The sequence below is a fragment of the Pteropus vampyrus genome, unplaced genomic scaffold (assembly GCF_000151845.1).
Source record: "Pteropus vampyrus isolate Shadow unplaced genomic scaffold, Pvam_2.0 Scaffold173, whole genome shotgun sequence".
NCBI classification, from domain to species: Eukaryota; Metazoa; Chordata; class Mammalia; order Chiroptera; family Pteropodidae; genus Pteropus; species Pteropus vampyrus.
The window spans coordinates 1822317-1847921 of NW_011888954.1; the positions used below are offsets into that span (position 1 = coordinate 1822317).

General features: G+C 42.7%; 1 protein-coding gene across 1 annotated transcript in view; it reads right to left on the bottom strand.

Moving 5' to 3' along the window:
• The window catches only part of ALK (ALK receptor tyrosine kinase), a 653478-nt gene that overhangs the window by 463871 nt on the left and 164002 nt on the right, over window positions 1-25605 (bottom strand). Inside the window, exon 2 of the mRNA XM_011370765.2 lies at window positions 10054-10173. Within this exon, the coding sequence (XP_011369067.1) occupies window positions 10054-10173 (120 nt within the window). The remainder of the gene's footprint in view (window positions 1-10053; window positions 10174-25605) is intronic.

The window sequence follows — 25605 nt, forward strand, 5'->3', positions numbered from 1 at the left end:
GGTTATCTCCTAAAGGGGCACTTAATCTACCAGTTACCTTTGATATTAATCTACCAGCTACCATCAACATCTGGTTACTCACTTTGAAAAACTAAGTACCGAATCTGGCCCCAGCCTGCCCCCTCCCACTATCCATTTGTCATGGGGCCCTAGAACTAAAATTATTCACTTCCTTCCCACCAGTTTGCTCCCTAGAACGTGTCTGGGAACCAATCGCCCAGTTTAAGACATCTGTTTAGCTCACTTATAATCGAGCTGCAGTGAAGAAGGGCCAAGCCTCATATAATCAATCAATTACATAAACAAAGCCCTGGAAGGCAGACAGTCTGAGAAGAAGGTATGTAGCTTGCATGCCCACAATGGTGGGAGATCAGCACCAAAAGCTCAATTCTCATTTCTCTTATCTGCGGCCATTTTACAGAATGAAGAAATGGAACTTTACTTTATCCCAGATAAGAAAATTGAAAATAACTAAAATTCTAGGCATTCTGAAGTTTACTAGTCCAACCTCCTCATTTTACAGATGAGAAAACTGAAGCTCAGGAGGGTGAACTGACTTGGCCAAAGTGGAATAGTCTTGGGTCTGGAGAAGTAAGAAAGTGAAGACCAGAACCCAGATTAGACTTCCAATCCAGTTGTCTGCCTGCAATTTATAGGAAGCATTCATTTAGAACATGGGGTGAGGGTCTCTAACAGAATGAAGCAGGTTCCAGAGAACATGGTAGAAACCCTAGTAGTATATATACTGCTCAGCATGACATCCATCCACATGGGATCATTCCCGAACCCAGAAGGGTGGGGGAGAGTTCTGAGTAATATGGCATCCACGACAACCAGGGGAGGCTGATGGTCATGGGAGGTCTCTACTCCAGAATGTGCAAAATGGCCCTACATACTTACTGTTCTCTGTTGGTAAGGATCTTCTGGGTGTTAAGAGATGAATATGGAGTTCTCCCCTCAAAAAACCAATCTCAAATCTCAAAAAACAAGCAGATACCAGGCTGCCCTAGCATGGACCCTGTGCCCTTCAGGGACTCCCAGGTCAATGGGGGAGATGGACTTACTCACACCTGACTTTAAATAAGCAGAAATGGTGAGGCACAGAAACACAGAACAAGAGAGATTTTCTACCTGGGAGGACCAGAAGCTCATGGAGGAGGGAACTTGTGGGCTGCATCTTGAAAAATGAAAAGATTTTGACAGATGGTAAAGGTTTAGATAGCAAGTTTGTTAAGAACAGAAAAAGGAATAGGTTATTCCAAGCAAATGAGGCTAGTATGGCTTACTTTTGTGTAGATGTATAAATTTTGAGGCTGGACTGCACAGGATTAAATTCTAGCTAGGATAGTATCATGGTTAAAGGTAAAGTGCTTTCAGATTCCGAAGGGCAAAACTGGGGACTTAGAGAGTTTAAAGGAAAAACCTTCTAGCAAATAGAGCCATCCCAACAAAGCACAGGTTATTCTTCAGAAGGTGCCTGTGCTCTGGCCGTATGGAAGTTTCCCCTCATAGTCAGTCCTTACAGTGATGCTGTCAATTAGAAATCATGAACATCCCCATTTTTCAGGTGACAAACAGAATCAAAGAGAGTGGTTTTCTGGCTGAAGATAATAAATAATTCACAAGAATCAGAGCTGGGAATGAATTCCACATCTCAGATCCCAACTTGAGTTTCTTCCCTATGGTTCCACACTTTGCTTTTAGACAGAGGCTGGAAGACCACGGCTTGGATGTTACAAAGGAGATTTAAATAGGCAATGAGGAGGTGAACTGAAAGACCTGTGGTTCCCAAACCTACAGTCCCTGGGCCCCAGAATTTTGTTTTCAAGAAACTCTGCTGGTGATCATGAGGCATCTAGACTGAGCCTGGACGTGGTTCATCTACACCAGGAGTGCACTGATGTTACATTGATGCATCCCTCAGGACAGCACAAACCCACTGGGCTGATGGAGATCCAAGAAATTAAAGTGATGAGATGGGCAAAGCAATAGACAGAAGCATCATTTAAGGATACGCTTTGTAGACCAAGTACTGATAAAATATGAACTATTGTCTATGCCTCTGCTATGGAGGGGTGAGATGTGGGTTCTGCCAAGTAGATGACCCGGGTTTGAACTTCAGCTTTGGCGCCAGCCCTAGGCAGATCACTGACCTCTTTATGCCTAGTCTCCTCATTCGCAAGATGAGGCTACTTGACCAGACTGGCATGGGTTTGACAGCTCACAATTCCATGAATTTCTCATAGACCATATTATCTTAGTCATCTACTCAAACGGGCTGGTTAAAGTCTTGTTAATTTGAGGTCTCTTCTGACATAAAGTTTTGCATCCAGGGTTGCTCTAGACAAAACACTTCATTTTAAGAGGATTTTCTCTCATTTTTCTCACTCTTGATCAATCATTTTCTTGCATATGTTTTAGACACATATCTTCCTAGGCTGGTTAGAAAGGCTTTGCATATAATAACATCTCAGATGTCCCAAAGCTGTCAAAACAAATTCCTCAGCTCACTCACATATGCTGAATATGCTTTTTTGAATTAAGAGAAAAAATAAGCCCTCCCAAGGTAATTAAAATCACAGCTTTAAATTCTAAACCAAAGAATGTCAAGCCCAGGTACTGTTCTCTATTTAGACATATATCTTTTCTGAAACCATTAATATGACTTTAGGGATAAGAGGGCCAGTGGGGACATCCCTATCCCTTTACTAAAACAGAGGCCCTCAGGGGCTGAAAAGCTCCAGACTGGGAACTGAGAGACCTGAATATACTACTAGTTTGCCCCTAGGTTCAGCAAATGTTGCAATTTCACCTAGTATATATTTATTAATAACCCAATTGAAAACAAAACACTGGATTAAATACTGGAAATGCAAAAGGAAACAAGATGTAGATTCCTTAACCTGTAATAGCTTACAGTCTAGGAATCATGATGATTCGGGGCCACAAATAATAAAGATATCAAGAAAAGTGTGACACGAGACATAAAGTGCCATGGAGAGACATCATATAACCTTTCATGGTGAAAAAAATGGGGAAAAGGTGAGGTCTACAACCTTGCAGGCTGTTCTAATTTGGGGTTAATGTGGTCACCAGCTGCTGCTGGCTGTGTATGCTCACTACGTGGTTTCCAAAATGAAGCTCTACTAAAACTAACAGACATACTATATCAGTGCTAAAACTGAAAAGCCTTATTTCCCAAGCAAACCTTCCTATTAGGTTTGGTCGTTCCTCAAACCCAGGGATACCATGCACACATATAAAACAATCATACAACAAGTATTTAAGAAGCGCTTTCCAGATAGATGTTTGGAAACATTTTAGATATGTGATGAAAGTGAACTAGGCTAGAATCTCTATGAGAGGCAGGGGAAAAGAGCTTGACAAATTATAGTTGTTCAATGGATAAGTGGATGAATGATAGATAGATGGATGGATGAATGGATAGACAGATGTGACCTCGTCTACATTTGAGCCACACAAGGCATGAAATTCAAACTAGGAAAGTGATTTAGTTGAAAAGATATATGAAGGAAGCCCCAAGTTGTGTGAGGATGGGCACCATCCAATGGGATTTTTGGAGAATTTAGATGTTCAGGAAATAACCATTCCCTGTACACATCAGAATCTTCTCAGATTTCAAGTGGGGAATGAGACTACCCTAGTGCTATCCAAAAATTCCACCAATTTTTTTCCATAAAAAAAACCTCCAAGTAGAAAGAGATGTCAGGGTAGCCTGGGTACTCAAGAAAAGCTCTGAGATGGAGACAGGGACTGAGGTGGGCCTTGCAAACTGAGCAGGCAGGCTCTAGGGAGACAGATTCAAGGCAAGGAAAAACAAACCACCTGGGGACAAAATGGAATGAGAAAGTAGGAAACATGGGTGAGAGGGGAAGAATGTAAAACATACAGGTATTTACCAGGGAAAGGAAAGTCCTTCTTACAGTCCTTATTCTACTTTATCTCTAGGCAGTTTCAACACTGGTGATGATTCCTTCAACTTAATTTCTTTATGCCTTTGGCTTCTGTGGCTATACCACACTCTAGTCTTCTACTTTCCTATTTCCTCATCTGTTTGCCTTAGCCACGGTCTGTGCTATTGACTCTCTATCTTACCTCTCTCCTCAAAGCCAAGACCTGGTTTACAACTCTCTACTGACCATCTTCACCTGGATGTCCTGAAGGCACTTCAAAAATAACTTGTTCAACATAGATCTCACCATCTCTCCTCTCCCTCTACATGTCTTGGTTGCCATCTCTCCTTGCCAGATTTTAGTTAACAGAATCTCCATCTACTCAATTAGTCAAGCAGGACTCCCTTGAATGGGCAAAGAGTCATGCCTGGCCCACAGCTAGAATCTCTCCCTACGCTTCAAATGTAGGATCATTATGTCTAAACCTTGAGTACACAGAAATAACTTTCTCCAGGATCATCCCTGCCACTTTCCCCCAGGTCCTCTACACCCTGTCACTAAGCTTGGCCTGTTCCTGCACATGCCTTTGCACAAAGTCCCTCTGCCTGGAATGCCCTTCTCACTGGTCTTAGTGGTACCTGGGGTCCAAGGCCCAGCTTAGCTGTCCCCATCTCCAGAATATCTACCTTCCAAAGTCCTCTACATAACTGGCCCCTTCCTTGTGCTTCAGGAAGCTTTGAACATGCCTGTTGCTGCACTCATCATAGGGCAGGCAAATCTGCCTCTTCCCCAGGAGCTCCTTGAGAGAAGGGAGTGTGTCACCTATTTGTTTTCATCACTGCCATGCCTAGAGCATGACCACGCATACAGCCGGTGCTCAAAGAATGTTTATGCTCATCCTCCCAGTCAATGTGGTGTCAGAGACACACTAAGGGGGAAATAATGCAAGCAGGTAGGGATGAAGAAATGTCCCTCAGGTGGGAGGTCAAAATCTGACCAGGCATTAGGGAGCCACCTGCTCAGGTGTGAAAGCTGAGACCATGTTAGCAGGAGAAAGAATACATGGACATAAGTCCAGACAGCCCTGACTAATCCTTTCCAAGTTTGTCTGTCTGTATCTCTTACTTTTGGTGTCTCTATTTCTATCCCTCATCTGTCTCTGTCTTTCTTTCCCTTTTGCCAATGCTTTTCCCTCTCTGTCTGTGACAACTGTTTTAAATAGATCTCTTTTGACTTGCTTTCCTTGCCTTTATGTCAGCTGGTCAATCATTCTTTTATTATCTTTTAATCCAACTTGTTTCCTTTTTGCTTCTTTTCACTCAATCTCCCACTAATGTAAAGATAAATTGTTGGTATTTATGAGTAGATCAATAAGTCTTCATTTTAAAGGTAAGAGATATGATCAAGTGGAACATTTTAAACAAGTCTCTTCTTGAAACACCTAAGCCAATTGCTTTTAATTTCCATGGATTGAGTTCATTGGCTCCCAGCAGGCCAGTGGTCTTCAGGGTAACAGATGTTCCCTGCTCTTGGTCTTGTATGACTGCCAGCATTACTGCCCCCTTTGGGACTCAGCCTTCATGGTGAATGCATTCAGAAGCCTTTTGCTTACCATGCCGTAGATAAAAATACAGAGGCATGGACTAGGAAAGAATTTGACTTCTCAGCTCAATGGAGCAGGGCTGGTAACACAAAAAGGCCTGGCCTATCAGGGCAGAAGAATTGGTAAGCCCTGACAGTGGTCCACAAGAGAGCTGGGAGCTGCTTTTCACTGATGCCAGGCTCCTGAGGGCAGAATGGCTGATCACGGCCAGCCACATTAAATATGTAATTTCAGAAATGTGATCAAACCAACTTTCTGCCAGAGCTATGAAGCAAATCCCACAGGGGGCTGGAGGGCCTTTCTGTTTTCCATTTTTGATTCTTGGTAGGTTGATTTTTTTTTTTTTTGAAGGAGAAATATATTTAATCTACCTAGTCTTTTCAATCAAGGAAACTGAAACATTAACCAGACTGGTGATAGTAGTAGCAGCGTCAGGAAAAGTAATTAAAAGGTCTAATTTTTCTTTCTTTCTTTCCAAAAGCACCAGTACCTAAATTGGATGGGTCCCATGGGCTTGCAAGCAGACCAATTTTTAATATATTTTTATTTAAAGTCCAACAATGGCTTTGTTGTGCCCTGATGTTGGGGTGTTGAGAGGCATCTTCCTTTTCCAGGAGTTAATGTTCTGGACATTGGAACACTGGAGGGATGAAAATTGTTTTCATTTATTAGGGCTGTCATACCAAAGTATTACAAACTGTGTGGCTTAAAACAAAAATTTCTTCTTTCCCAGTTCTAGAGGCCAGAAGTCTAAAGTCAGCTCATCATCAGGGAAGATGACAGCTCTAGGAGAGAATCTGCCCCATGCCTTTCTCACAGTTTTGTTAGCTGCCAGCAATCCTTGGCATTCCTTGGCTTATTGATGCATCAGTCTAATCTTTGCCTACATCTTTATATGGCATTCAGTCTATGTGTGTGTCTTTGTGTCCTCTTCTTTGAAGGACGGCAGTTATATTGGATTATGGTCCACTCCAGTGGGACTCCACTTGGTGGCATTTGCAAGGACCCTACTTCCGAATAAGGTAACACTCACAGGCACCAGGGGTTGGGAGTTCATTCAGCCCACAACAGGGACCATGGTCTATGGGGAGGAAGACAAGATGGCCCAAGGTGCCTAGGGGGCCTTCCCCATTTATGAAGAGGAGACTTACCTGACCTGCCAGGGATAGTTTCAATTTGGGGACATCAAGTCTTGGTCCTACAGCTGCCCAGATCTTGGATATCGGACTGGTCATTCAGTCCAACCACCAGGTTGTCCAGGAAATGAGAGCCCTCTCATGGAAGGGAGACTTCATCTTTGAATTAACTTTGTGATGTAATAGAAAGAACACTCAGCTTGATGTCAGAAAATTTGGGTTCAGTCTTTTCTAACTGCTCATCTGCTCCATAACTTGAGAGCTACTGGATAGAACAGACTTTTATCTGGGCAAGTAATTAGAGCCCAATCCTGTAGTCAAGCCTATAAATAAGTCTTAAGACATCAGAGCTGATAATAGAAGAAAAAAAAGTTTTTCTTTAGGTGTCCCCCCTCCTTCAAAGCCCAGGGGGAGAAAGATGCAATGAATGACGCTCTGCTTGTTGATGATGAAATCAGAAGGCTCTCGTCATTCAAGATGAGGTGAGAAAGAACTGGAATCTGACACCAAATGCCATTGAAGAGAATATATTTTACACAACATAAAAGGCTACAACATAAATTAGAAGAAATATAGGGAGACTTCAAAGAGGTAGGCCAAACTTTTTCCTCAAGCAGATAATTATAGGCTGGGCGTGAGTAAATCTTATTAGCCTCCTTCCACCTTGTCTCTTCTCATAAAACGCTGGTGAAAAGAAAGCCATACTCAATTCAGGACTGGACAGCTAGTCTGAGAGGGCTGGCCCGCCGCTGTCCGTCATGATGCCTACGGCCAGGCTGCTGATGCTACTCTCATCATCCCTCCCACCTCCTCCCCAGGATGCAGGTGAAGACAGCCAACCAGGCACAAAGCTTCATCACTAAAATGCCCACATCGACTTGCTGAGACTTGGTTACTTCTCACTGTCTGAAGAACTATCCCTTCAGGCGGCAATTTTCCAGTCAAATTTCTCTGCCCAAGTTTGAGGTCTTAAAATTAATGAAGTTGTTAACATTTCTTAAAATGCCTTTGATGGCATGCAGTTGAAAGGTGTGGATTTATCACCAATGAGCCTGCCGGCCTCTTTAGTTCATAGAGAGAGATGTGGGCTGAACCCCACCCCCCCCGCCACACACACACAAACATTCTTAAGGGGACAGGAGTCTTGGCCTTAACTCTGCTTTCAGTTTGCTCTGCAGTGGGTCTCAGGATGAATCCTCAATCTCTGAGTTCTGGGGTGAGCCCCCAGAGTCACTTTTTGTGGTAATGAGCCTAGCTGCCTACACAGTTATTTCTCTAGGTTCTGAGCTCTAAGAGAACAGGAGCAAGTCTTACTCGTTTTTGGATTTATATCACCTCCAGCATCTGACACTGGATCAGATACACAGAGGTGGGGCGGCAGGGGTAGGTGGGTCATTATGAGTCTCAGCTGAATTAAATGCAGTAAGAAGATGAAGAGGCTCTAAAATTACCACTATACTTAGTCAAGGAGCCACCAATCAAGAATCAGCTCTTCCTATCCTGTGAATCAATAGCAAAAATGGTGTTGACTTTGGCACCCTCATCAAGAATCTGGGCATCGTCTGGCCAGTGGTTTGGGTCCTCCGCTCCATCAAGAAAGGAAATCATTCTAGGCAAGAAGGAGAGTTTAAGAGGGATCTTTGGAATCTTCCAGATCTACTCCTTTGCCCCAAGTCAACATGCCACTCCACCCTCATTTTACAGATGAGAAAGATGAGACCCAGGGGAAGAGAAAGTAGGTGTATCAGGGCCAAATAGTAGTAGGTAGCATTTTGAAAGCTCCAGTGGCTTTCTCAACCTGTACACTCTTTCTGGATATTCCACAGAGGACAAATGTAATACCCTCTGTGTCGTGCAGGAGGTAGACCTGATTTTTTAGGACATTCTGCCATTTTATAAAAATTATCATCCTATGGAGATACTGAATGACTTTGAAAGTAAACTCAAAAATTTTATCCAAAGATGAATTTCATCACGAATTTGGTTAAAAAGCAATAACAATACAAAAGACTAGATTTCCATTATTTATAGTCACCCACTCTTATTATAAGATGACACTGAATATCTGGCTTAAATAAAATCAAGAAGTAATTCTTATCTGGAATCTCCTGACAACTGCTGATCTTCATCACCCACTGGGGTGGCTTAGGAATAGCAGGAAACATCCCAGAAAAGTATAATCCTAAACTGCCCTCAGGTTTTTGATGCATTTATTTTTTTAAGCTTGAAATGAAAGATACAGTTAATATTAATCAAGACTAATTGCATTATGGATGAGGGGCAGCAGTGAGTAGAAGATCTCTGTTAAGTGCATTTTAAAAAGCTTGGGCCCAAGGGCAGAGACTAAGTATCAGGAATAGGTAAATATGACTAGAGAAGATCTAGAACTCGGTGCTGTCCCCAGTTCATATATACTTAATTGAATCAGGCCTAACGAGTGAGTTCCATCCCTGGAAGCCTCCTGCTTTCACTCATCATGCACAACCATTAGGAATGTCTTCTATATGATGGCATAAAGTGAGGAGCAAGCACAGCTTAGTGCCTGCCCTTGTGGAGCTCACTGTAGAGGAATTCAAGAGAAGAAAAAATGTCCACCTGGAAATACATCAGCGCCTCCAAATCTGCTCTTTCCTCTGCAAAGGCCCATCTCCCATGAGCTGTTAGGATGAGCACAAAGAATAAGGAATCCTCCACCAAGTAAATATGACCTCCTGAGGGTTCCTAGGATAGAACCTAGCAGGCAGCCCCCTGGGAGAAAAGTGAACATAAGGGAAGAATTCTGGTTTTGTAGTTAGAGAATCCACTATGCCTGCTCTTATTAAGCTCAGTTTCTACATCTGAAAAAACAAAATAGGACCTGGCCTTCGTACCCCTAAGGTTGTTGCAGAATCAACTGATCTGAAATAATATCTGGGAACAAGTCGAGGCACCTTTAAGGAGTTACCCAAATGTAAGGGAGTCACTTGAGGGGCCCAGAAGACCTGCAACCCTCATAATAACAATCCTATCTCAAGAGATCACCACGAGTAGAAACACTCATGGGTTAGAACCCTGTATCTAGAAAATCATAGTCAAAATGTAAATAAGCATTATACCAAATGACTGGTACTAGGAATACCATACTCCATAAAGGCTGGGGAGAATGGGATAGGCAGCAACAAAGCCCTTGGCTTCTTTCAGGATACGAAATGCAGCTACAAGTCTGGAGAGGACAGGCCTGGGTGGAATGGTCTGGTGAAGCTGGGTGCCAATGGAAGACTAAGGGCACAAAAAAAACCTTCCTTTGTATAGGAAGCTGAGGGATCCACAGAGAGCCATGAATAACAAAGTGAAATTCACAGCTTCCTTGATTATGAGATGGTGATCGTGCATCACAAATAACTATCAAAAATATACTTACCATATCGGCTGCGATGAGACAGGAAAGGAAAGGAATCTTTCATTATCCAGGTCAGATTCCATGCAAAAGAATCAGGAGGAAGAGAAGGCAGATCTGTTGGTGACTCTAAGGAGCTGTGACCTGGGCATAAAAAGGAAAAAAAAGAAATACTAATCCATGTGCTTAGGATGTGTTTTTTAGCTATCACTCATCGCTTATAACAGAAAGTTCATAAGAAGCTTTCATGACACTCATTATAAATTGAGGGGGAAAAGACTGAGCCACTAGAATATTGAATTGGCCTCAGGACCTCAATGCACATTTTCTACCAAGGACAGCCAGCTCTAAGTATGACTCTTGCTGAAGATCTTTGGGAGATTAACTAGAAGGCAGGCTACTGAATGGCTTGGTCTAAGAGTTCTATCCAAAGTATATTATGCTATGAGAATTTGTGCAACTTTATAGAGAACTTTGATTCATCTCATCGAAATAACACTTCTACTCTATGTTCAGATTTGTAACATCACCTAATGTTGTTTGCTTGGGTTATTGCCTGATTAACGAGAAGGTTGAAATTGCACTCAGAAGCTGTGAATTTTTGACAATTATGTTATTAAGAAAAAAAAAAATCTAGGTGATGAGTTTTCCCATATTCAAGAATCCAGTAAGCCAAAAAGGGATTAATGTTTTCTGATTTGCATGAGAGAACAAAAAACTGAGAGAAAAGGAGCAAAAGCATTATCCTTTTGCTTAACAGTACCTCAGGTGGGTTTTGTGCAGTGAAAAGCAATTTCACCAAAGGCCAGATAGGTCTACTTGGGAAAGGCTTGAGTTTATTCGACTTTTAAAAAATTAAATTAATCTACAAATCAAATGAACATGTACTGCATCCTCTTATGTAGTTCTTTCCAGAAATCCCCAACTCAGTCACTATTTGCTAATGTTTTATGGCAAGCAAAGTTTTTTCTGCTAAAGAAGGAAGGGTTTAAGAATAGGTTCTGTTTAGTATATACATGTGTAGCCCAGACGCATCTCTCTGGTAGTATTTCTACAAAATGGCTCAGATGAAATGCACTGAAAGGGGTCAGGAGCTATGCCAGTAAGTGTCAGAAAGAAGCCGTGTCATTTTGCCCTCGCATTATTTCTGTTTTCCAGATGGGTGATGGGTCTGAGAGAGGTGAGGCCTAAGGTCTGATAAGTCTATTTGGGGTCAGGCTTAAGTTTATTAGACTTTTAAATAATTAATAATATAAACTGAGCACATGTAAACCAGGCACTATGCTAACTGCTTTAAATGTGTGATTCACTTCTTATAACAACTTTGTGAATAAGTACTATTGTCAGCCCTTGTTTTGCAGCCAGATTAGATATTCTGACTGTGGCCACCCAGCCAGTAGGCAGGAGACCAGAGTCAACAGACCAGGTTGGTCTCATGCTATAGCTCACAGTCTTTCCACCACCCTTTATGGAACCCCACAAACTAGTTCAGGGTGTTCCACAGCTCTCTACAGGGCCATTCAGGGTCCCAAAGGGCAATGGCTAAGGTCAGAGGTCACCACTGAGCATACCCCAGAACAGGACAAAAGTGTGAGGGGTCTGAGAAGACTCTGGCAACCAACCCCCTACAATTGCCTCCATGTGAATAAAATTTGGCCTTTCTATGTCTGAGTCACCAGCGCAGCTCAAATTTTAAGTAATTTTCAAGTAAAAGGAAGATCAAGCCTAGCCGTATTCCTCTGTCTCCAAGGGATGTCATTTTTCTGAATGATACAGTTCGGCAATGGTATTAACAATTTCTTGGACGTGAAGACCCATGTGGGTGGGGATAGACTTCAGGAAGCACTTATGAATCTGTGAGTGGGCAAAGAATGACAGATGACTTTTAATATGGACAAGAGCCAGGTTATATATTCAGGGATTAAAAAAATCTGAAATCATTCAAAAGGAAGAGCTCTGAGGACTGAATCATGGCCCAGAGAGGAGCCATGGGCATCACAGTGGGTCATCTCTAAAGATAAGCTTAAAGCATTTTATATCAAAAAAAAAAAAAAAGCCAATAAATTGTTGGGCATCTTCAAAGTTGAATACTGGAGAGAAATCAGGAATTTTTATCTCGCCATTACAGTAACTCCTAGAATTTCTGCCAGCCGACTGAGCTCACACAATCCCAAGAGGGAAGTAGGTGGTGATTTACTGGATGAGGCTGGAGGTATTAATGGAGGGATCAACCAAAGGATCGGCCTCTTCACCTGGAAAGATAAAGACCAAGAAAAATAGCCCACATGAATGAATGAAACTGTTTGCCAAAACAACTTCAGAAGCACTGAGAGAGACGTTGAGTTCTAGTCAAAGTTCATAAAATATTTATAAATTTAGAATATAAAGATGGAAGTACTTCTGCATTTAGCAAGTACAGGGAAGAAGCTTTCTGTTCCTTTAACATTCCCTCCCCACCCCATCCTCACCCCTAGTGGGAAGGGGGTTTCTAGCACAGAGAAACAGGATGCCATGAGAAGGAATCCATTTAAGCAAGAGAAAGCCTTGTTTTTTTGTTTTATTTATTTATTTTTTTGGTGCTTCCCTCTGAAACTATGAGGATCCATAGTGAAATGGGCCTGACTAGCACCAAAATATGGGATAAAGATGTGAATTAAGACCCACTGGCTCGAGAAGAGTGTATCTTGGACCCTGGGGAAGAGGAGTAAAAAGAAAAGGAGGAGAAAGTAGGAGCAAGAGCTTCCAGGTGCCCAGCTGAGGCCGAAAGGAGATGGCCGAGGCCACCACCTGAGGAGAGAAAAGTAAAAATAGGACATTATTAACTGGCTACAGATAAGATTGTTTTGAGGTATTGTTTTTTGTTTGTTTTTGTTTTTGTTTCCTCCTGGCCCTTTCCAGGCACCACAGGGTGTCCAGAGTGAAATCCCCAATTTCTTGATGCAACTCTTTTCCTACCATGCATCACCTCCTTACGTCCTCAGTGAATTCCAGGGTTCATCGCTATAAACAATTCCTTTGTAAACAATGCAACTCTTTTTCCTCTTTCCTCCTTTACAATTGTCCTGAGCAGCTGAACGTGGTGGTAGGAGCGGAGGGGAGAAGAAGGGGAAGAGGAGTATACCACAACGCTGACAAGTCTCACTTGAAATTCATGACTACAAACCACAATAGTACCCTCGGGAATCTTAGTGCCTTCTTTGACAAGCTCAATTTACCTCTCTCCAGCACCATCACTTCCAACTTTCTCTTACTCTGTAAACCTTCGATTCTCCCCTTCCTCCACATTTTCAGCTAGTAACTTTGTTTCTTATATTGAGGAAAGAGAAGCAAGTCTATCAACCTACAAGTGTCAGTACTTGTATATGCTACCTTATATCCTGTTATAATGGGTATACTATCTATACTCTGGCAGCATCTCCACTTAGATGCTAATCTCATATTTTTTCAAAGAATCTGCTCTTGCAATAGCCCCCCCTTTCTCCTACATCAGCAAATTCCCCCCTCTACCAAGTCAATCTCATCTGCAGCAAATACCGTATTTAAAAAAAGAAAGAAAAAACTTCCTTAACTTTCGCACTCTCCTCCAGCCATTGTCCCATTACTTTGCTCTTCCTCACAGCTCTCTCTTAAAAGATTTGTTTATGCTCCTCCATCTCCACTTTTTCTCTCCCATTTTCTCTTAAACTCAATAAAATCAAGATTGTCTCCACTACTCCAGGTCAAGGTCACCAGCGACCCCAAGTTACAGTCCTTATCTTACTAGACCTCTCAGCAGCACTGGATCCTGCCAATCATCCCTGCTTCTTGGACTCCTCACGTCTTGGTGACTACATGGTTCTTGGTTGTTATAGTCCTTGCCTCTTACTTTAGTGGCAGGTCCTCTTTACCATTCTTTGTCAGATCCTCCCCACTTTGCAGGATGTACAAAAGAAACATTCTCCATTTACCAGCAGCAAATCTCTAGGAGATATCATAGATATATACTAAATTTCATCACAGTGGCTTTAACCAGCTGACAGCAATCAATGACCATGAATTCTAAGTGACCTCAGGACATCAGACCTTTCCTGGACCTCAATGAACAAAGGACTTGTTTTAACCAATCACATTCAGACTTATGAGCTCATTCTCTTCTTCTGAAAGTGCTGATTTTCAGTTCTGAATTAGCATGGTCATCATGTAACTCCCTTTCCAAGGCTTCAAACACTGACTTTTCTTCCTTAGAGAACTACTTAGTGAATTTCTCTTTGCCTGACAATATAAATAAGCTCAGCAATTTTTTTTAATTTGGTGAGGTGAGGGTCCTGTTTTATTATTTGACAGTTGTTAAAAGTTCAGAACATAGGCCTTTTCTCCACCTAAACTCATTCCCGAAACGATCCCATCCAGTTTCAGAGATTTAAAGGCCATCTATGTACTAAGTGCTACCAAATTCACACATCCAGGCCCTACCTCCTCGCTGAGCAGCAGAATATATCAATATATCACCAACTGCCAGCTTGGAATCTTCATTTATTGCCTGATCTCAAACTTAACACACGAAAAAATAAATACTTCCACCTAAACTCCAAGTAGTCCCCATTTCAGAAAGTGATTACTTAGTCCAAAAGCCAAGGAGAAATCCTCAAAGCCTTCCTTTTCCTCACACCCATGAATTCATCAACAAATCTTGATGGCTTTCCCTGAATTTTCCCCTTCTCATTTCTCCCACATCACCTCTCACCCTGACTACTGCTATAAGCTCCCAGCTGATCTCCCTAATTCTGTCATTATCTTTAGGGTATTCTCCACACAGCAGTTAGATCGACACTTCAGCCCTGAAATAGCTTTCGCATTTCTTGCCACGGCCTACCCTTGAAGAACCCACATGACCTGGCCTCTGGTTCTCTGACTTCATTTCCGACCATTTTTCCTTTGTTCGTGGAGCTCCAGCCCTATGGACCTCCCTGTTGTTCCTCATACTCGCAAAGGACACTCCACCTCAGGGCCTTTGCACTGGTGGTGCTCTTAGCCTGGAAATCTTCTCTCCCCCAGACACACATGGTCAGTCATTCCCTCTCTCCATCCTGGTCTCTGCCCAAGTGTTATTTCCTCAGAAAGAGCTTCGTGATCATCTTGTAGAAAAATGTCACTCCCCATAAGCTACTCTTTATCCACTTGCCCTGAATTTATTATTTATTATGTTTGTATTAATTTGTTTATTGTGTATCTCCTGTACTAGTTACTACTACATCCCCATGCCTGGCACATAGTAGGGACTCAATAAATATTTGTCAAGTGAATAAAGAGCCCTCGAGAAAATTATTAGTTCTGGCACTTCTCAGCTGTTGAACTTCAGGCTAATCACATGCTCTATGGAACCTCTCTGCTCTGAAAAAGATGTTAAGAGCAAGAACAATGTACATTCCTTCAACTCTCAGGCCCTTTTGTAAGGGCCAGATGAGATAATGTGTGCATGATGTACTCTTTAAATATCAGTCGTGCCATTCTTGAAGTTTTATGCTTCTGTCTCTGCTTCAGAATCCAAAATGAATGGGACTCTTGGTTCCTTTCCTATACCTGGGGATCTTGAATACAATGTCCAGAAATCAAAAGTGCTCCCAAATAGCTGCTTCTCTATTATTCATTAGGTAATTATTAGCTCTGCCAACTGTCCATGATCTCTGCTACGTCAATTTAAGCCAGTTGGAAATGTCTCTATTTCCAGTCTTTATTTTTACATGTCTCACTCTGTGTCTATTTATTCCTAAACCAATGTACATAATATAGTGAATATATCATACATGTGTTGGTATAAATGACAAAGAGCTATGTGTGTGTGACAGTTATTTACATGAATGCCCTGGGTTCACTATCAAGCGTGTTTTACAAACCTTCCATTAATAAAATGTAAAAATGCCTCTCTTCTAAACACTCCTTAGAACTGCCCCTGCCTTGCCTTGTACTTATTTATTTTCCTTCTACAATAAAATAATCAGTGACAGCCTGCTAGTTTCCCCCCTTATTTGAAAACACACTTAATAATGCATTCTTGTACAATGATTTTGTGTCACACAAAGCAAAGCTTAACGTGGCCAAAGAAATGGTAGTCTGGATGTCAAATGGTGGTGATGAGCAGTCACAGCAAGCCCAGGTATGCAGGACACGCCTCCTGTCTGGGATTGGCAGCCTGAGAGAACCGGCTTCAGTATTCACCATGATTAGCCTGTACCTGTTCAGTCAAAGAAACCTTCTCAGTGAATTTACATGACTACTAGAGTCAGTGGTTATGTTGGAGTTGTAACAGGCAGTTCATTTAGTCTGAAAAGCCGAGATATGATTTTCAGAGTAAATAAAGGAAGAGTTAGCAGATGTGGTCTTTGTCCTAAACACACATACTTCCCATACCTCCTCTAAGGCTGGAAAATGAGAGGTTTGAACTAGCTGTTCACTCAGGTCCTCTCCAGTTCACACACTGTCAGTTCTCCACAGTTTGCTTTCACATTTCCTCCAGCTGGCGCATTCAGAAAGGAGCTATTAGTGTGCGGGGCGGAATTTGAATGGAACTAAACAGCCCTACTGCACCTCACCTTTCTCTAAGCCCCACTCCCATTCTGCCAGGGAAGATTTGCAGTCTTTCTTGGTAGCTCAAATTCTGAAGAAAAAAATTATTATCTTCTATCATATTCTCTTATATAGTTAAAAGTCATCATTTTGACATGTTTCCTGCCTCTCCTCAAACCCAAAAAGGCCTGTGTAAAATTGCTCAGTTCATTCAGTGGTGAACCACATCTGCCCTTCCCTAGGCACAGCATTAAGGACTAGTGAGGGTGACAGAAAGGAAATTTTATCAAGGCCCCTACCCTTGGGAGGCGGGTTATTTGCAGAGTATACTAGACCCACACCAAAAAGGGAATCACAAAGTGGTTGCTGCAGAAATGACTAAAATTTGAAGTCTTCACGTTTTGGCCACTACTTACATTTTCGGCCTTATTTCCTACTCAGGATCCTTTCACATTCTATGGTTTCAATTGCACACGTCTCCAAACTTCTGGCCGTGCTGATCCAGCCTAGAAACTCCTTCTCTACCCCTTCATTCCTAAATCCTACCCTTTCTTAAAGGCCTAACCCAAATCTTTCCTTCTCCAAGGTTCCCCATCTTTCCTGAACTGAAGCCTCATAAAAGCTTGAGATGGGATTCAGAGTGGACCAAAACAAAACGAGAACTGGGCCTTCCTGCCTCCTTAGCCACCACAGTTTACTGCCGCTTACAGTGACATTTAGGTCATTTATCGAACATGTTGTTCAAGCTACTTTGGTTGATCCTGACAATGGAGTATAACAGTATATTAATTTCACTTAGAAATCTGAAGCTCACAGATTTAGAATTAGGAAAATACTCTTCATGGGGGCTGTTGTTCAGTGTTCTGTGGCATATGCTTCCCAGGGTCAAGGTCGGGGTCAAATCAGAGGTATCTCCCGACTATGTCTATGGTCACTAGACACATAATTCATTGACAAAGCCAGATAACGAAGGCAATGTGACATTTGTGTCCCAAGTTGCTACATTTTGACTTATCTAGAGATGATCTCAGATTCCCAAGCAAGCACTCCTGATTAGCCTGTGAGCCCTGTAACGTCTCCTCTTACACTGGAATCTGTTCCAGGTGTTCTTCGTCACTGGTCCTACCTACCCGGCCAGGATGGACTCTAAAGGTAGTAGCAAAGGAAGACTAACTGGTATTAGTACTAATTTAAAAGAGCAATGGAGAGGGTATCATTCTCCAGTTAGCCTGATTCTAAACACACACACACACACACACACACACACACACACACGCACGCACGCACGCACGGACACACGCACGGACACACGGACACACAGACACACGGACACACGCACACGCACGCACGCACGCACGCACGGACACACACACACAGGCCCAAGTGCTTCCATTATTCCATTAGCAGGCAACATGACTATTTGTTTTGGGTCCATTTTTGTGGCCTGCTTGCACTCTACTCTTTAAGAAATTTACCCCACTGTGATTTCAAGCCTATTTTCACCCCCCAAAATATGCTGACTAGAATAACAGTCAAAAGGAAAACTCTGAACTGTGACCAGGCCTTTCATCTTGTGATCTCAGAGAGCTTTACCAGGCACTAAATAATTAATAGACTGCAAGTGGCACAAAGACCCAGCAGCCAGGAAAACCAAGTCCATCAAGAAAAGACCTTGCTCTTTCAGAGCAAGGGAGTGCCTATGGGGACAACCACCCACCAGTGAGGCCTGTAGTCTCCAGGTAAGTTCGACAAGAAGTTACAAACTACCTAGAAACAAATGGCTCTTCTCTTGACTTGATATTTCAAGTTGGGAAGCGATAGTTGCCACTTTCACAGAAATTGGTGAGCTCCAGCACAGATGAGTACATACTAAATAAACACATATCCATCTGATTTATGACTCACTGAACCTTTCAGAGCCATTCACTCTCATAACCCTCACAATCGTCCTGTTAGTTAACCCCTTTTACAAATGAGAAGATTGAGGCTCAGAAAGCATAAACTCCCCCACTTTAGGTCACATAGTTAGTGAGAATCAGGGTAGGATATATGACTGAAGATCCCTGATATGTGGACCAACCAGGAATGCCACTCTCCAACCAGGCCTCTTAGAGATGTCGCTGCTCGGAGAACAGCTGTACTGTGTTAAATACAGCAAAATGATTAATCAGATTGCAGATGCCTACAACAGCCTCCTAACTGAGGATGACAGAATCTCTTCAGGTCAGCCAGGAAGGTGACCTAGAATCACACACCTTCAGTTAAGACAGCTGGCTCTCTAGGGCCTCAAGCCCAGCTAGCACTGTTTCCATGGCAACCACCACCAGGTCTTGATGCTTGGCCCTTGAGATGGGGCCTTAGCTAGTCCAGGGAAAAGATATTTGGGATGTGGGGAGGGAGAGGGCAAGAAAACTTTCTACTAACTTCCAGCCCTTCCGATCCCTCTTTATCTACTTATCACCGCTCTCATCTTAGGAAAAAGAGTCTATCCTCCAGGAAACCACACTTTTAAATATCACATTGCTCAGAACAAAGACCTCTCACCCAAGACTGGGCACATTTCCAGAGACTGGAAACAGAATGTTCTAACAGGTTAATGTGCTAGATAGAGACCTGGGTTCCTGGGTACTGCATGATGTTACTGTGCGACCTTGGATAAGCTACATAACCTGTTTGAAGCTTTGTTTCTCTGCATATAAAACAGAACTCATCATGCTTTCCCATCCAACTTTAGGGACAGTCTGAGAATTAATGAGACAGCATATACAAAGCCCTCCAGCTCTTCTGAAGAAAGATACACTAAAAATCCTTGTGCTGTTACCAAGGGGCATTGTCATGATGATACATTTTTAAACATTCTTCACCTGTATTGCTAAAATAAACTCAGCTTGTATTAAAAATAGATAGGCCAATAGCCTAATTTGCTTCTCCCTGTTCTGATGCTGCATTTCCTTTCTGCTTCCATTCATCTTGCACTGTGAACAACAGTGGGCAATGTCACCTTTGACCCCTATGCAAAGACCCAAGGTGAGAGAATTGAGAAAGACTGTAAAGACCATCCATCTATGTCTTTCCATCACATATATGAGGAAGCTGAAACACAGAAAGGGCCAATGCTTTACCCAAGGTCATCTCATTAGCGAAACATCAAGAATCTGATTTTCTGACCCTTCACTCTGTGCCTTATCTAACCAAGGAAGAAGGTAATAAAGAAAGGAGGAGGGCAAAGAAATAGGGGGACATTTTTTTCTCTCTTTAAACCTTTAAACTGCTGCTCTGTGCAATAGTCAGGGCTGAAAAAAAAATAAGGAAAAACCAACACTTTATGTGTGTGCTTATTACATAAGCAGGCCCCACACTGGGTGCTTTACAACCATTGTTCATGTAAATCCCACAATCTTCTGAATGGGGGATTATTATCCCCATTTCTATCAAGGGACCTGAGGCTCAGAGAGGTTAAGTAACTTTCTCAAGGTCCTAGAGGTCAAAGGTATGGAACGAAGAGTAATTAATTCATTTGATGAATATTTATCGAGCATCTCCTATGTGCCAAGCTCCGCCCTTGGTAGTGAGCAAAATTAAACATTACCTTCTTAGAGTTGATAGGCTGAGGAGCTTAGAGTGTGGTGGGGCTGCAGAAAACAGTCCAACAACCTTACAAATCCTTGCAATGTCTCAATGTTGGTATGTGTAGTAAAGAAGAGATACATGGCCCTATAAGAATGCATAAGACAGGGACTTGGCTTTATCCCTAAGGCTGGGGAGGACTGCCTGAGAAACTGATGCTTGAGCTCGGTCCTAAAGTAAAGAAGTAGAATTAACTAGTTCAAGGGAGTGGGGTGGGGTGGGGTGGGAGACTAGAGAGGGCAGGGGTCTATTTAAGCCCAAGTCTATCTCAATCTAGAGCACCCAATCCTTATTCATCACCAAGAAAGGTGAGATGTTACCAAGGACCCCGGCAGTATAAATCAACCAGTGATGCTACCATCCACCTGAGAACTTCTTGGAGATGATGCTGATTTCCCTGGAGAACAGAGACATTGAATTACATACAGCAGAAAGACTGATCAGATCACAGCTACCTGCAGGTCAATGAGAATAGTCACCCAGATACATACACCGTAAGTCAGAGCAGGTGGCTCTCCAAGGCCTCAAGCTCAGCCAGCACTGTTTCCATGTAAACCACCACCAGACCTGACACCTGCCCTTGAGAGGGGGCTTTGGCTGGTCTAGAAGAGGGCGAAATTTGTCAGAGGCCTGACAGTCTGAAGAGGGACATGCTAAGGAGGCAATCCCAGGGGATCAGACTCTAAGAACTCAAATGCACAGCCAAACACCAAAGGGAACGGCTGGGGCCTAGTCTCTGGATTCCAGGCTCTCTCCCTATAGGAAGCTTGGCAAACAGGCTGAGCATCACAGAAATGGCAGGTGCATGACTAACAGGATAGGGCAGTCTTGCCAACAGGTTGGCGCCATTCTAGGTGGCAGTTGTAGGTCACCTTGCTGGCTGACCTGAAGGAAGTCTTGTCCTCAGTTAGAAGAATGCTGCAGGTATCTAGGATCTGATCAGTCTCTCTTGCTGTATATAATTCAGTGTCCCTGTTCTCCAGGGCAACTAATAGTTCTGAGTTGAATAGTGGCATCATTGGCTGGTCCATATAGCAGGGGTCCTCAGTAACACCTCACTTTTCTTGGTGGCAAATAAGGAGCAAGTAAGTGCTCTGGACGGAGACAGACTTGGGCTGGAATAAAGCCCTGCCCACCCTGGCCTCCTGCCCACCCCACGCCCTGTGACTGGTTAAATTTACTCAGCCACTTTTAGGACCCCAGCACAAGCACCAATTTCTCAGGCAATCCTCCCCTAGCCTAAAGGATGAAGTCAAATGAAGATGCATCAGTTGTTACAAGTCTGAAAACTGAATTACCTTCTGGAAAAGTAAAGGGCTAAAACTGTCCCCTGGAACTACTCTTTAAGCCACCTAGCACCTAAGGATAAATCCACATTTGCATTGCCCTCACCATGACCCCAGCTAACAGGATCAAATGTTTTCCTTCTCACCACCATGTTTTGTTTTGCTTTAAATATTAGGTGAAGAGAATTGGGGGAGGAGGGGCACACAGCAGGAGAAAAGGAGGAAGTTGAAAAAAAAAGACAGTGAAGAGACTAAGAATAAGGAATGGGCAGAAACAAAGAAGAAAAGAAAAGTAGAGAGGGAGAAAGATAAATCGTCTGATATTTTTCACTATTTGGAAGTTACGAAAAAAAGTTATTCAAAGTATCACTGTAAAAAGGCCATAAAACACCTTGGGGAAAACATGAAAGTCACGCTGCCACCATACAGATGAGCACCCTGGAATTAGCTGCCAGAGCAATGTCTGAAAAGAGAAAATTCAATGGCCCACACTGCTGCCTCTTCTCCCTCCCTCCTGACTTCTACCCCCTCTAAATTGCCTGGCTCTGAAAGCAGAAGCAGTAATTTTGAGCCAGCAAGTGTGAAGGAATGTCGGAGCTGTTATTTGCCTTCATGAAGCACATCTTGAGAGCATATTTTAGAGATATAATTTAATACATTTACAGCTTCACCACAGAAAATCTGAAAAAAAAATCAGGAAGGTCAAAAGAAGAAATAAATATGACCCATACCTTCAGCATCCAGAAAATCAGTGTTAACCTTTTATGGTATATTGTTTTGTGACTTGGTTTTCACACATTTATCAAGGTAACATTTGACTTAAGGCTTGATGAAGAGAAGGACAGGAGAGAGTCCTCTCAACCCAGGAGATCTCTGCAGGATCAAGAGGAGAGAAGAGAAGTCATTCTCCAGAACCACCTGGGCGGGGGGTCAACACCAGCCAGCTCATACTCTGGAGGACAGATACTGAAACCACGGAAACTTGAGATGCTCTTGACGTAGGGCCTGCAGTCAAAGGCAACATAGGCTCGGAGGGAGTAAAGGCCAATCTTTATCAGGATGGAAGGCCCTGGCCTGAGTGGGCTTGGCAGCATCTGGGACATGAATGCAGACAGACCAGGGGAGGTAGATACACTGCTGTGTACCCTCAGCATCACTAGGCAGAGAAACAAGGAATTTCTGCTTTGGTAGATGCCTTAAAAGAAGTCACAGGAACCAAAAACTACAGAGAATGTTTTATGTCAGTGCTTGAACTTCAATGATAGATGCAATACATTGATTTCATGACTTGAGAAAAATTTTCAGAAAGTAGAATTTCATCTCACTCTCAAAGGGAAAGCCAATGAGGATAAATTGGAGACAGAGTCCTATCTCTCTGTGGCTAGTGATACACCTGATAAATGTATAGCAGCTCTTAAAGCCCCTTCATATGCATTCAAGTCTTTGATCCTCACGATGGTCTTGTACGATAATTTTAAAAAGGCCAACTTACAGAGGAGGAAAATGAAAACCAAAGAGGTTAAGTCAGTGCTTCCTAACCTTTTTTCATATCATGACAAAAGGTAAAAATGATATTTGTATGGCCCACTGGGGTAAACAGAAGGCTTCAGAGGGCTTTATCCACTCCTTGTCCAATCTAGTCTTCCAGAGTGCTGAGGGGCTCAACAGTTTGGTATCTCTACACATCTGTTGGCTGTTTGCAGCACAAGCATGACTAATGCACACTGCTGAGGAAGGAAGCTCTGGACCAAGAGATGTGGCCACAGTCACAGTGCAAGAAGCAACTAAGAGCACCATCCATCTTGCGTCTTGCCCTGGGGATACCTAGAAACAGCAATAGAGATGTTAGCCACAGAGGAATCCTGGGCTTACACTATAAGCAGAGTCAGGAAAAGAGCAGGCATGTCCAACACTTCGTCATCAACTGCCCAAAGCAGGTAACTTGGGAGAATAAGGATCCTGAAGTTGGATCTGATGAGGCCCTAAAACATTCCCTACAAGCATTCTAACTGCTGGGATGCTTTGCCAAAGTAAAGGGGTAAAATTCAACTTTTCCTGGGAAATTCAGAAAATACTTTCACAAGATGGTTACTGAATGGCCAAAAAGTAATGATTACAAATGACTAAGTTAACTGCTGTACACAGCCTCATCTGTCATTATACCAGAGTTTTATCAGAAGTCTCATCAGGATTAGTGGCTCATCATGACTGATGACATTTGCCAACCAAGACAGTTGGCTCCCTCCTTGCTCCTTCAATCATAGTGGCAGGAGGAGCCTTCTAAGGTTTGAGTATAAACTCTGAGAAATTGCTTTCAGCAATGATTCCAGGAGTGACTTCCAAGATAATGGACTCTTTCTGCGAGTGATACTCTATCTCTCCAAGACTTCCCAGGTCTTGCTGTCTGGGCAGCACTAGGGCATGATAGCCACTAGCACCAGGTGTATAAGAAAGTTAACTTTATAGCCTGTTGAATAAAAGGTTATATTTGATACAAGTAAGTTACATGCCAGCAGAATCTATACAACATTAAATCTTTAAACAGAAAAATGAAAATATTTCTTCAGTTCCCCAAATATCTCCAAATACAAACCAGAGGTTTCCAATCTCATCAGGATAATGTGCCCTATACAAACCGAGCCCAAGAAAAGCAATCAGGAGTAAGCATTAAAAATATTTGAAGCAGGTGAATGAAACACAGGCTAATTGGATAACATTACTTTAATCGCTTGTAATTGTGCATAAAGAACATGCCTAACTTCTAGGGAAGTTCTGTCAATGACCTGTGTTTCAAGAAAGTGAAGTCAAGTCCCTACTAACTGCTCACACTCCGCAACAGATTAGCAGTGAGTGGGAAGGAGAGGCATCACTTTGCCCTGGGCTTGTGGGTAAATCCTCATTTTCTGTGCAGATGCATCCTGAGACTTCTGGATTGTCCATATCCTTGAAAAGTGCTGTTGCATATCATTACCTCCATAAGATGCATTGCCACAATAGGCAGAAAACAAGAATCACTAAGTGACTCGTGACCACACCCAGCCTAACAGTAAGAGACTTTCAAATTCTTACCGCAGAAAAATGACAATTTATTGCATATCGTGGGATTTGGAGTAACTTGCAAATGGTAGTGACTATTAAGTATGCCACAACTGAGAAGTTGCTGTAATCAGAATATGATAGAGGAATATAACCAGATATAAAAGTTACTTTTTCAGGAATATTGAGGTTCACTGAGAGTACACTGGGATTCCAGGCTCTGAACCAGGCAGGAGATGGGGCAATAACGGTTAGCACACACCCCAGAAGTTCCATCCACGGTTTCCTCACTGTCCACATTTGTAGATCTATGCAGTTCTCCTGGCTGAGATCGGCAGCAATTAAATTCACAATAAATTTAACTCACGCTTGAAGTGAAAAGATTTGAGGAAGACATTTTTGTGGGTTGCTAATTGTTGTAGGTAGCTAATTGTTAGGGAGACCCCAAGGATAAAGACACAGAGCTCCTGACCCACAAGGGTATATGTAAGTGGAATGGACATAGGAAATATACAGAGAAGCTCTAGGATGTGGAGGAGCCTGCTGGAGAGAGCAGGAGAGAGCTATGAAGTGAGTAGAAGGAAATCCACTCACAGAGCAAATAGGAGAGTGTGACATCAAAGAGAAAGACACATAATTGGCTTGTGGAGCCCTTTCTCTGCAAGGGGGACAATGATGAAGAGTGACCCAGCCAGGCTACCTGGAAGTCATGCATAAGTTACAAGCAGAATCAGAGAGGAGAAAACTGATATCACCCCAGCAGAATGAAATGGCAGCAAGAACCTCTTCCAGCTTTGAACTGTCATTGTTTGTAGGAGATACGGGTTTATAAAAGGGCTACGAACTAGATTAGGAAGAGGAGGGAAGATGAGGAATTCCAGATGGTATCATATCATCTTAGAGTTTAGATCATGGGCTTAGACATCAGGTTGATGTGAAATCATCTCACAACTCCAACACATACGGCCACCAGTGTGACCTCAGACAAACCATAATTTCTCTAAGCTTTGCTTTCCTCATATGTGATGTGGGAACAATAATAGAACCAACCTTACATGCTTGCTTTGAAGTCGTGATGAGTGAG